At 30.4% G+C, this 14,226-nt stretch overlaps 1 protein-coding gene across 2 annotated transcripts in view; it reads right to left on the bottom strand.

The window, feature by feature from the left end:
* Positions 1-1,189: 1,189 nt before the first annotated feature.
* LOC111051137 (calbindin-32) overlaps positions 1,190-14,226 on the bottom strand; it is a 105,384-nt gene continuing 92,347 nt past the window's right edge. For both annotated transcript variants that reach the window (XM_022337564.2, XM_022337565.2), the window contains 3 exons: positions 9,267-9,323; positions 8,194-8,265; positions 1,190-7,247 (listed from right to left, as the gene is read on the bottom strand). In XM_022337564.2, coding sequence (XP_022193256.2) covers positions 7,092-7,247; positions 8,194-8,265; positions 9,267-9,323 — 285 coding nt within the window. In that variant the 3' untranslated portion in view covers positions 1,190-7,091. The remainder of the gene's footprint in view (positions 7,248-8,193; positions 8,266-9,266; positions 9,324-14,226) is intronic.

Genomic DNA, 14,226 nt, shown 5'->3' with positions numbered 1-14,226 from the left:
TGTATCTCTTCACTAATGTAACTGTTATTTATATGGGGCAAATTGATGGACTCTCTTGTAGTGACAATTCTCACAAAAAAGTAACTAAGGATGGCGTATCTTACAAACAATACATCATTTTCTAAATTACTGGCCTGTTACCATTTGCCAATGTGATGCCATATTATTGTTCCTCTCGACAAGTACTATAATTCCTGAAAGTTTGAACGATTTTAATTTTTGGCCATTTTTGCTAAAATCCATTATGTATTTTTATTCATGGATTTCACGAAAAATTCAAATCTCCCAGATTTGGTTGATATTCGGGCTATGGGTAGAGGTTGACCTAACAAGTGTTGTGCTATATTATGAGACGTTTCGCTACAATACAGGGTGAGTTATCCACTGAAACATAAAATTTCTCCTCCACTCACAGATCAGAAAAATCACTCACCTTCAAATGCTTATAACTCAAGAATTAGTCATAAACGTTTCAAAATGACCACTGTAACGCCAAGTTGCAAACGCCACTGTAAGAAGTGCCACGTAGCCCTTTGAAGTGATCAGGATGTTCTAAATATAATCATGGACTTCCGAACCGTCTCTCTTACTCCCACCCTTAGATGCATAATAGTAGCAGAAAAATTACATCTACACATATACAATATTAGACAAATAATAGCATTTTAAAATGCTATAACTATCACAGCCAAATAATAGTCTTGTAACCGTAACAGATAATAAGTTCAGTACAGGTAGCAGTTCTTCGTAGAGAAGTCCACAATTGAAGTTTGGTTCGTAGGAAGCGCCACGCTTGATGTGTTCGTTGAAAACGCCACTGTAAGAAGTGCCACGTAGCCCTTTGGAGTGATCAGGACTCTTATCTGCCCTCAACCATGCGTGAAGGTAACTGGCTATGTGATTGGCTGCTCAAGTAAAACAAAATAAAATATTTATTTTTGTTTATTCTTCCATGATTGGTATGATAATATAATGTTCATGAAAAATTCAAACAATTATCCATATTTATACTGTTATAGTAAATATTACAGTTTACACTACACAAGAGGTAATTTTGATACGTATTTTTCTCATTATGGACTTGGTAAAATTGACCAACCCAATTTTCAAACTTCTCTTTGACCATTCATCAGTGATGGTTGGTGATAAATATGTATGAGATTAAGCATTATAATAATCTATGAAATAATCACATGTTACTGGTATACGTATATTTCCTTTTTCAAATTATACATTTATATTTTTGTATGTATTTATGATTTATAAACACTAGATATATATATCTAAAAGCTTGAACATCCAACAATTAAAGCATATCACATTTTGATATTTTTCAAATTTAAATAATCACGGTACCATACATTATAAACTTATTTCACAAACATTCTATTTCACGGCAAGTCAACATCATAGATTGCACTGTTACTGGTTCATTCTCAACATTGGGAGCTACTAAAGCAGGTTAATTACACAATATTCTTATTTTATTAAATGCATTGGATCAAAATATCAAGACTTTTATGCTGAGAAACACCAATCAAGAAACATCAACTTGTAAAATGAGACAATCTATGAAACTAATTACAGATCTGATTCAAATATGATAATACTCTTTTATATTAATACAAAACCTACATTTTCCAGTACAGTTTGAATTTTATTTTGAATGTTATGTTGGTAATTTACATCAAAGTGAATATGACAGCCTCCAATTACATTACATTCCACCATCAAAAACTATCTTACGGTACTCTAAATAATGCTTTAATGAAAATGAAAATTCAGAATTTTCTTGAATTTTATTTCAATTCTTGCAATTCTCTTATGGATACTATATTTTCTATAAGATAAGATCGAGAAGTAGCTTCTCTCAAACACTTTTTTCGTTCATTCGAATTCTACATAAAATACTTTGATTATTATCAATCAATTCTTGTCAACTTCTTTATCTTAAACTCGTGCATAAAACGCTAGTGAGTAGAACTTTTAAAGTGTGATTATTCATCGAACTTGGGTGCAAATTCATTATCTTAGAAAAAAAAGTTAATTAGTTTTATGTGTTTGTGAATGATGGAAAAATAATACTGTAGGCTATTGTATTATTGAAATTCACTTTCAACTTTTATTTGATTTTGAAATGAATTATTCCACACAATGTCAGTACGGTATTTATCAGAGAAAACATATTTGCATGCTCTGTTACAAAAATCATTGATACTCATGCAGTGTTGAATGGATAATTATTTGAGTTTATTAATAATTAAATATTCAAGTTCAATTAATTGTTTTCTAAAACAACCACCTCCAACTATTCTTCCCAGTGTCCAACTGGAGATAAAATATAATTTTATGTTGGGCAAGTGCTGATATCTTTATAAATGTGAAAATTTGAATTGCAATGCCATAAGAAAACTACAGTCACTCAAATTCAATGAACTTAATTTTGATATGAGAAGTCTCATGTAGATGATTTATTCTTTATAACTATGGTATGTCATCTAGAGTTTTTTATATAAAATATAACTTACTCTCCTGTGGTAGGAACACGTATGTAAATCAGTAAAAGTGTCCATATGAGCAAATCTCAACTTTAGAAATGTATTCATTAGCCTTTAAATCTGATTACAACAATTCTCATCAACAACTTGAAAACTTCCTACAGTATAACCTGTAACACTAATTAACATTTCAACATTCTACGTATTATTTTTGAGTTATCAGATTTCCAAAATATTTTTTTAAGCAATCACATTGATTTTAAAAGCTGTATGCAATTTTTACGGGCTGAGTTGTAAAAAATCTATAACAATGAAAAAAAATTGTTTGTAAAAAGTTCATTTCATTTTTGCTATCAATTCAACTGATGTTTCATAAAAAATATAGGCTATCAATAAATATTTTTGTAAACAATGAAATCTTTGATCTGTGGACCATATAAATTCTCATTGTCTTAATATTGGAATCACTTACGACTGAGTGCAATCTCAAAGGTCAGATCATGAGTATAATTTTCAGGATTGTAGGCTATAACTTTTGTATGTAAAAATATTTAAAACTGATAATAGAGAGGAATAAATCAACAAATTATTGTTATTTCACTCCTGTTTGCAGACAAGATTTTTCTTAAGCAAACAGAATTGTATTCAATGATCTGTAATATCATTTGTGTAATGGAATTTGTCATGTAAGTGATATCATTGAATAAAACTAGATTTGATCTGATCAACAAATTCAATTCAATCATCAATAATTATTGAGAACACTGATCATAAAGATATCATTAACCAAAACCTATTATCATTTGTCATATCAAATTGACTTCCTATGAGTACAATGAGACCTAAAAATGGATGAAAAACTTATAATATGTAGTTGTTGTAGCCTATTGATTAACATCAGATCTATCTTATTGATTTTTCTTCTATGCTTATATTACGGCATTCTTACATCATGCCTTGCCTCTTACATTTCTAAATAACTGGATAAACGCTTGGAGAATTACTAGTAATAGAAACAAGGTTCCTTCTGCTTCGATGTAAGGTCGAAGTCGATTCAAGATCGATTATTCACTTTGTTGATTACTATTGGGAACTCTTCAGCTGGTAACAATGATACATAAATATGGTTTTTATATTTTTTACTATTCAAATTTTCGTCTTGAAGTTACCTAATGAATGGAAAAAGTGCAATTGTGCATTTAAAATATAGGTCAATTACTCAATTAACTTGATGTGAAGAAGGTCATTAACTGATGATCAGTTATATACTGGTGACCTGTACATATGTACAGTTATGAAGTTGGAAAATTTTGGAAGTGTGATTCAAAGCAAAAGCTATCGGGTTACGTGTAAGAACATGTATTTGATTATGAGAAACCATTTTTTTGGTAATGAGACTAGTAAATATTTATCCACCTTATTCACCAGCTGATACATACCTGATGTGTATTAGAATCGAAACAGGGAATAAGTTTATATCACTATTGAATCCACCTTCGATCTTCCATCAAAGAAGAAAGTACAAGAAACATTACTAAACTTATTCATTCTTAATTTAGTGTGAATAAATATTCAATAAGCTCAAATATTGTGCGTACATGAATAGACAATTTATTTAACATAATTTGTACGGAAAAATATTTTTGAGATTCATGTTAACAATAATTAAGAATAAAGCTGATGGACCAGATAATATTTTTCAACTTTACAAACTACAAATAAAATAAAATTCATTGAGCTCTTTGCCCTCGCTCATACATACAGTATTGTGATCATGTTGTTGAAAGCTTTAGATTTATTTCGTATTTGATATAAAAATTCTTCTTATTTGACAAAAATTAGGTAGTATAAGCTGACAATCACTGTGGATTGCATCCACTCTTTCAGTACTTTTTAAAATTTTGTGAATATCAATATTCTCAATCAAGTTCAATGAAATATTTCAGTTAAATTGAATAGCTTCAAAAAATCTAATTTTCTTGATGCACACTTCGTATATAATGATAAGTTATTTATCCATTTTGAAAATTCATTTATTGTTTATATAGATGATATTATTCTTATTATAACTTATTCTATTAGAATCCTCAGAAACAATATCAATATTTGAATTATAAGTTGAACTGCCCTCTTCAAATTACCCTTTACGTTCAATTAACGTTCTAGATGAGCATAATATTATCAACCTCGGGTATTTTCAAATGAATAAAAACTTGAATGAATAGCAAATCACTCAATGCTGGATAGAATAGTGGAACAAAACTCCAAAAATTATCAGTTCAAATATTCATACTAAAAGGTATTGCAAATGCAATTAATCTAATCATTTACTAAAAGTAGGTACTTATTATAAAAACTATAAAAAAGAGTTACATTTTTACAAGTAATATCACTCGAATTCTTGGGTTAAAAAGTTTGAATACCCAGATTGTATTATTTATATTCCTTTTATGCATTAGTTTAAAATTACATTGACATTAATTCGCATCAACTCACTTGAATAGATAAATTTCAACAGCTACAGAGAGCTTTAAAAATATAGCTAGGCTACAATAAATGTTTATGTTTAGTATTATATTATTCATAGTTACTCATAAATTTTAAACAAGCTGATAAAATTTTAAAAATCCAACAAGTCTTCTAATGTTTATAATATTTATATGTTTTAATGATTTCAAATAGTCGGGTCTGTGGTGTTCTGCGTGCTCTGACAAAGATGGAAACATTTAGCAGCCTAAGGAGAGCATGGGAGACAGCAATATACCGGTTCTCTTAATTCTGGTGGTTTTTCTATGTAACAGCAATAATGTGTTGTGAGTATATGGCATTCGTCTGGGCTTACTGGCGAATATCGGGACTAGTTATAGAAGAGGGACACAATATTTACATCATACATTATCCAATCATAGCCCTACCTATCTGAATTAATTTGATTTTTAATGCTTGTAAAATCAATTATGAGATTAACGATACGCCCGTGTATTAAGCGTGTAATAATATCAAGACATATTAGAGCTCTGAGCTCCATCAATGAAATAGACTGAACTGAATTCTGTCATAGTTGGTAATAATATAATAATTAGATACTTCGCCTTCTCTGCAACAAATTACATTAAATTTTTCTCTGAATAAAATTATGTATATTTTTTATAATTCCAGTCAAAGATAACTTGAAATTTTCCATCTTCGTTTTTCTACTCAAACACTTTCTTCAGACTTGACAACCTAGCTCTTGAAACCAATAATCCTGTTATTATTTATAAAAATAAAGATATGATTCATAACCAAAACAGATTGAATACATTTATTTTTAATCAAACCGTAAGCTATATAATCTTAACATCGCTTTCAAATTCACATAAATAGATGTTTCCTAATCTTATGACAGTGGGTCTATTTGATTGGATTGTTTACTTAAAAAATAACATCGATAAATATTTTTTAATACATGCATAACATCCATCATAAGCACATCAATCGTAATGGAATTATATTACAATTATTATACGTCACCAATAATATTAACACCAATAACTGTTATTGTTGTGAATAAATTATTAAAAGCAGCATTTTTAGCACACACTGAGCAATTTAGCATAACAACACACATGAAAATATCTTAGCTACATAAGAGAGTAAGGTTGAACATCTATCTGGAAATATTATACTACACATTGAAACATACAAACTTGTTTAAGTTTTATTCAAGTGGTTAGTATACATTCTTAAGGCGATCCAGTTGAAAGGGTGGGATTATGTGCCCTTAAAACATCTGTAATCCCAACACCTCATGGATATCTTTTTACAAAAACGTTTGTACTATTGCAGGGCCTCATTGAACAATGAGAAGTGATACTGTGTTCTCTGAAATAATGCTAACAAGCTCCTTCATCAATTGTTACAAAGAAATTGTTGTTCCTTGTTAATTATCAAAAATCCAAGGAAAATTAGTTTACAAAATGATCAAAGATGATTCATGAATGAAGAATGAAGTGTGGATAGTGAAAAGAGTAAAGTATGAATCGAATCCTTCGATCTCTTAATTTCGAAATGACGGATTAGAGGAATGGAATATAGAAGAATACATTTGTAAGAGATCTTCACTAATGCCAGTTACAACATTCTATGAGATTTGCTACTATATTGTGAAAAAATATTTGAGCAATTTGATGATTCTTATAATGCTCATCAATTCTAAATAGATATGATAAAAAAGTGAAAAATAAATGGGTGAAAATAGTTAATGAATAGAGTAGAAGATGGATGGAATAGTCCTGAAAGACATAGCGGACCAATTAATCAATTATAAAGTATTTAATAATAATATAAATCCTAGTCCTTCAGTTTACTTCATGATATTCAAAGCTTTTCGCTAAATTCTTACCATTCGACTCAATCAGTTCTAATAGACCTTTCACATGTTGCCACAATGCTTCTTGATGTTAACTCTATTATGATCAATACCTACCCGCTCCCATTATGTAGTATTTTTTCCTCCAATCGAAATTATCGCTCAAGCCGCTTACAATCAGCTGTTCAGTTTTATCAGCGTTTTCAGTTGTTTCGAAAACAGCTGACTCGGGTGTTTTTTGTTTACGACGATGTAGATGGTTCCTCGTCCTGGTTGTGCTTGGCCAGAGCGAGGAGTATCATAGTCAGCTCTTTCTTGTTCACTTTGCCACTCTGATTGTAGTCGACTCCTCGAAGAATGGTCTCTTCAAACTCTTGTAGGTCCTGAGCATCGTAGTCCTACATTTGAAAACATCAACTCAAATTAGCTTCACTGAATCAAATCAACATATACATTTTTAAACAACTTTGTAGTCAAATAACAGAATAAGAAAACAAGGATATTGTCAAATTTCACTAAAAAATGTATCAAAAACTTTAAAACAGTACCATGGTTTCACGTTTATCAACGCATCATCAGCGCATGACAGTACAAACAGTACAGTACAGCTGATGATGCATTGATGAACGTGAAACCATATGGTACTGTTTTAAAGTTTTTAATTAAATTTTTTAGTGAAATTTGACAATATCCTTGTTTTCTTATTATGGAGGGATTTCACAACACCATCAATAATTCTAATAATTTTATCAAATAGAATAGTTGAATTCTTTAAATTTCTCAGGTCATGACACCTGAACATCTACTGATTCACTGATTCACTGATTCCATTCATATTCATTTCCTTGAAGTGTGTGGGTGGGTATACAGTATTATGTTTCAGTTGAACTCTAGTATTTGAATTAAAAAAAACTTTATATATTTTATTATAAACTTGAATATTTTTGTTTAATTCTTTAGAGACTCAATCTTGTCTCTAAAAATAACGGCTGGTGCTTCAGTTGAACTCTAGTATTTGAACTCAAAAAACTTTATATATTTTATTATAAACTTGAATATTTTCGTTTCATTCTTTAGAGACTCAATCTTGTCTCTAAAAATAACGGCTGGAGCTCTAGACTTGTTATTCTAGCCACCACTCCAGAAACTAATTCATTGCATATTTTTGGTTTATTTTCCATTTTGCATTTCGTATATCCCATATGGCAATGAAGTACTCAAAGAAAAATTCTAGAAAGCTCATATTCACGATAAGTTTTCCAGTGCTTGCTACAATCTAAATTTGTACAATAATAAAATTTAATTAATTAGAACTATAATCAAACCAAGTGAAAAAATACGAACCTTCTTGACCAGCTCAAGCAGATCCTTCAAGAAACCTCTCAGCTCCTCATTTTCAATCGTACCATTATTATCCTGTAAAAGATATTTTTCATCATAATCATCATCATCAATGGAGAATGAAATTTAAAGACTACTGTGCTCCAACACAATGAATAGAATTTATTCTTTATTATTCAATAAAGGTAGACTTTCTTTCTGTCACCAATAATTCAAAACGTTGATTTGAAAAACATATTCATTAAGTCTTCTTCTACTGCAAATATTGACAACAGGGTGAACAGCTAGAAAAACATTTGATGAGAGCTACTATACAATAATTATTCGCCAGCCCGGGAATCGAACCCGGTACCTCCTAATTGCAGGGGTTTCAATATCTGCAGTAGCAGATGTTTCGGGGGTGGTTTACAGCATTCAAATTTGATTTTTTGTTTAATAATAATTTTATTTTGTTGAGGGTGATGCCCACATGAGCTCTAGGCTTGTGCGTTGGTAATGAGGCGGATGATAAAGATAATTATTTATTCATTAGCATTTGAGCACATGCGATTCCTCATTAATCTGAGAACCAAACATGTATTGGAAAATGTTTACTGTATATCAACTGTGCTGTTCCTATATAGACTATTATCACAATTTCTATAATGAAAGTTTCTTAAACCCTTTCACATTGTGGTATTATTGGATTAGATTTCGACAGAAGAAGCTATTCTATTGTCTGCACATGCACACAGTATTGTCTGACAGTATTCTATTGTCATACACAGTAAGTTGCACTACACTAATAAAAGTTTAGAGATGTGCGCTATATTATTAAAATTTATTTTATAATGATTCATCTAAATTGTAATTTATGTAATTCGCATGATGCCGTCCTATGTCCATCCGGTATGAATCCATGTTTCAATAAAGGAATTCAATAAATCATTCAATAGTGTGTAATATCGGCTCTGGATTGTAAAGTAAACCCTATTTCTATTGTCTCATTCCTCTCTGTATGTAATGTTTTCTGCTAATCTATCATGAATTATTCAATAATTACTTCATTAATAGATTTGGTTAGTCAAAATCCTTACCCTGTCATAAAGTGAGAAAACTCTCTCGATGTCATCTTTTGTCAACTTTGTGGCACCCTGTACATAAAATAATAATGTATGAAGCACAAATTTGAAAAAAATAACATCTTAGTGATTATATATTCACACCATTGGTCTTAGTATTGAAGTGTAAAAGAGTGATTAAAAGAGTAATTAATCGCGTAAACGAGTGATAAAAAGACAGAAATTAATATATCTGTAATTCTGTGATTTATACATTTTTTAAGATTTGAGAATAAAGGATGCAATATTGTGAAATGTACCTATTCGAACTATAGTTGTTAGAACTATAGAAGTTGAACTATGTCGAATATAAATGTTTGTCTTAGGAGTTTCACAGTGACGAACATATTCTTCTATGATGATGAATCTAATGAAATCAATGTTTACACGATAGGGTACGTATATTTGTATTATATATTCATATGCTAGAGATGAAAGAGATCTCATAAAGAATTGATGAAAAATAATACATCGTGAACTACAAAAATAACATGTCATTCTCTGTATCTTGATGAATAATTATTATTTTCTCCTGTTTGTAGCATATATATTTTCAAACCAACAAGTACAATAGTACAGCGTACAATAACCTGTTCTGACTACCTTATATAATTCTATTTTATTTTTAATATTTGTAATAACATGTTCATATAGAATATTTCGACTTGAATAGTTTATTAAATACGATATGTCTGAATTGAACGTATTTGAACAAAAGTTTATTATTTATTGTTTTTGCAAGCATAAAATTCAGCTTAAAATTTCAAAGTGTTACTCAGTTTGAACTTACCGTGGAGCTCAAAAACGTTAAAAAAGTTTGAAAAGGTTTTGGATGAATTCTCTTCACTGGTCTGTGTTGTATAAGTTTTTAATAATTCCTACTCTTAATCTCATGGAATTCTCAAGAATTGAAATGTGAATCTACATATGATACTAAATCATTTAATTAGAAGCGTGAATAGTAAAATAATCAAATTGTGAATAGTTCTAAATTTGCTTCCACTGAGTAAGTTATTGATTTTTTAAAAATACTGGTCTTTATTTTTTGATTGATTTTTGTTGTATTTAAAAATATTTCTCTTGTCACTAACAATAAAATTCCATTCAACACCATTCTACAACTTGACGAATATTATTGGTAGAAAAGTAATCCGAGGACCCACTGACCTCACAGTAATAATTTAGAAAATTTTAGAAAAATAATGACAGCACTCGTTTGTCGGAGAAGCATACCAATCCGCACTTGAGTGAAATCCATTCATTGATCGTGCTCAGTAATTGGCGCTCTCCAAGCGACATCATTAAAAAGTTTCAGAGCAGTTCGCTAACAAAGAGATAAATCGGAAAACTTAGTGGATTAATCCTACGGCTGCTACGGTACCTCCTCAATTATTATTGAATTTCGGCCACAAATTCATCTACGGAGGAGTTTTGAAGACTAATTAATAAAAGAGATATCACGTGACTAAAGAATTCTCAAAAGACTGCCGAGATATTATAATTTCAAGCCAAATTGATAGCAGAAGCGGAATATCTATGTCAGATAATCAATGTACACTATATACAGTACATTCTAAGAGCGAATCAAGGCCATAGAATAGTCTTCCTATACTCTGAAGAAATTTGTCTACAGTTTTCTCAAGAGGTCTAAAAGACATTCTACTAAAGTCCAGAGTCAAGCATAATCAAACAGTTTCTATAAGATACTGGATGAAATTTAAACAGATCATCATGAAAATTGATGTAGGGAGCTCAAATAATCTGATTGTTGAACAATTTATATAGAAAAGCACCATGTAATAAACTAACACAAGTATACTTTGCTGAATAATAAATATCAGCAATGAATGACATTTGTTAACAATAAAAATTATTTAAAAACATATAAGAGTAGGGAGGAATGTGTTGTGTAGTGTTATGATCCAGGTTGAGTAAAAGTTCAATTGATAAATTATTATCCTACAAAAATCTCAATAATTTATAGTACATACTGGTAATTTAAAGATTCCTCTAATATGTTTTCCTGTTGTTGAAACTTATATCCATTTCATTCTTATTAATTAGCTTTTATTATCTTAAGTTATAAAATAACACTAACATTTTTGAGCGACAATCGAGTACAGAACTATATAGTTTTAACCAATATAAATTTGATAGTTCCGAATACTATTATAATAACCAATATAAATTTAAATTCAACAACAAACTACAGACATTAATGAACTAACACTCAATAAAATAACATCGAAACTAAAAGCAAAAACATATAAAAACTTGAACATTTGTATTGGAAATTGACTAATATCTTAGATGGATCTTCATTTCTGCTGAACTGATGATAACATGTGAATTCCTGATGGGTTAAAGTTATATACTCATATTCAAGATAATAAAAGAAAATAATAACATGTGTCTCGTGGCAATCATATAGCGTAAAGCAGTGGATAGCATGTAAGTGAATATACGAGCACATTTTTGTTGAGGATAAACTTTATATGAAAAACTTAAGTGAGCTTTCTCAAAAAGTTATACACAATTTGAACTCGACTAAACATGTGGAAGCTTTCACAAAATGAAATTCCACTCATAAAAAATTATTTTGAAGTACATTGCATTGAAACTGAGGTCGTTGGGATGAAATTCGGCAGTATTAGATTTGGTTAAGATTTTAAGGTAACCTCTATGGCCTTGAAATTAGTTGCTATATTACCATCTTTGAGCAAGCGTTAACTACAATACTGTAAAACAGTATAGCGCACATGTATTTTTTTATTAACACAGCGAATCTACAGAGCAGCATGAATTATATTTTTACTAGGCTACGCATTTACAGATTCTATTGACAAGTTCTAAATTCAAATTACAAAAAATATGAGCTGATAGAGTGTTACAAAGAATTCTGTTCGGGCCACTAATTTTTATTTTGAATTTTTCAATTCTTTGTTATTTATACAATAGTATATTATATCACAATACGTTGTGCATGAGTTTTGTTGACTTATTAGTTCAAATTTACAATTTCTCAATCAATCTATCAACAAATCAACGAATATATTTGAGTTCTTTAATGGTGATACACACCACGTGATAAGGATATATGACAAAAATGCATCTATGGATCTTATGTAGGTCTACATTACAAAATAACCTAATTTGTCTATAGGCTATGGTTATTGTATTATATTATTATTATATATGGTCTATTGTATAGGGTTATGGTTATGGTATTGATTTTATCACGAAAAACAAAAAAAAACATACAGCATTGAATATTTAACAACGAAAATAAATTATTCGTACAGTGGACAATGGTGTAACAACCGAAACCGGCCTTTCTAAGTATCAATAAATCTGTGGTTTTAGACAACTTCTTATATTAGTATTTTTATTTAATATGAATAATAACCACAATATAAACTTCTCAATTACACAAAAAGGGAAAATAAATTATTCTTCGTTTTTTCATAAATGCAATAAATTAAAACAAAATAACACCTTCAATTGACAATTCTGGAGAACTGGTTCAATATTTCTTTGGTGATGTTATTTGAAGTATTAAATGGTTAAGTAGTAAATAATAATAGGCAACTGCATTGCTTCGCTTAGAGTCTTGGGATATTTCCTAAGCATGCTCCCCCCCTGATTAGAGGTTTATATCTTCGTATCTTCTACGCTCTCTTTTAGCCACAGAATTATACAAACGTAAAATAATTACAGTACTGAACGTATTTAGGCTATATCGTTGGTGTACTGCAAAAAGTGACCAAGTCACACGGCATACCCCAAATTGGGGTTTTGTGACAGACAGTACCGTACAGACAGTAAACTCTTCATGAAAAAATGCTCAAGTCAGTATCTTAACATCTGTGGGTCTGAAAAGCCTGAAAAGTGTTTTGACCTAGTCTCAGTTACAAGATTATTATGCAGCTGTAAATGAACATCTAGATTTGATCATTTTCCTCTGATATATATATTTTTTTAATTTTTTTTTTCAATTTTTATAGTGATCGTAAACGGATTTGGATTGAGAAACAGCACTAGCGTATTATTTTATTTACACCGATGCATTTTGGATCCTTTTGTCATAATTCAACGACTATATAAACACAAAATCACACCAGTTCGACCTAATAAAAGCCCTATATAACCTATAAAAGAACATTTCTACAAGTAGTTCTGCCCAAGTGAACTTGGTCACTTTTTATTATGTTTTACTAGCACTTTACTATTGTAAATTATGTTTGCTAGCAGTTTTGATGATGGGAGATCATTATTAAATAATATAAAGGTATATCCTATATTACTCACGACAAATAAATAATGATATAGAGGGAATAGGGTGGTAGAACCATTGATAGTACTGTACTATGAATCAGAACTGCTGAGCTTCCTTTGGAGAAGAGGTGAGCTTCCTTTGTTCAACTTGACATACGGGTGACAGCTATCAGCTGACCCACGTTCCCAGGTTGATCTTGACCCAGTTTACACAGAGGGGAGAGGTCATTGACCTTTATTACTTCTCCCTTCACCAACACTACATCGGATCAGATTAGGGTGTCCAGATCATTTTCCATCTCCACCCCCCAAATTCTACCCCTCTAAAAATGAGTGAATTCATGAGTGCGCCCCTTCTACCCCCCTCTTCCTGCAATTTTACCCCTACCTGTAAATGAGAAGATAGGTACATGAGTGGCCCAAATATTTATATTTAAATAAAAACTGTTTTCAAACAGCTCAAAAAATCGTCAACAATAGAAAAAAATGAATCTATGATGTAAAATAGTTACTTACGAATTCGAATGAGCTCTATCTCTACTCTGAAAGCCACTTGTAAATTTAGAGGCAGTTGATTTATCTTTAGGAAAAGTATATTAATTTTACGTTGCTTTCAGATTTCTTGATCATGTATTGTTGTCTTAAAACGTAAATTGTAGAG

Source organism: Nilaparvata lugens, chromosome X, assembly GCF_014356525.2.
Source record: "Nilaparvata lugens isolate BPH chromosome X, ASM1435652v1, whole genome shotgun sequence".
NCBI classification, from domain to species: Eukaryota; Metazoa; Arthropoda; class Insecta; order Hemiptera; family Delphacidae; genus Nilaparvata; species Nilaparvata lugens.
Note: the sequence above shows the minus strand (reverse complement) of the source record. Positions and strands in the feature narration are given on the sequence as shown.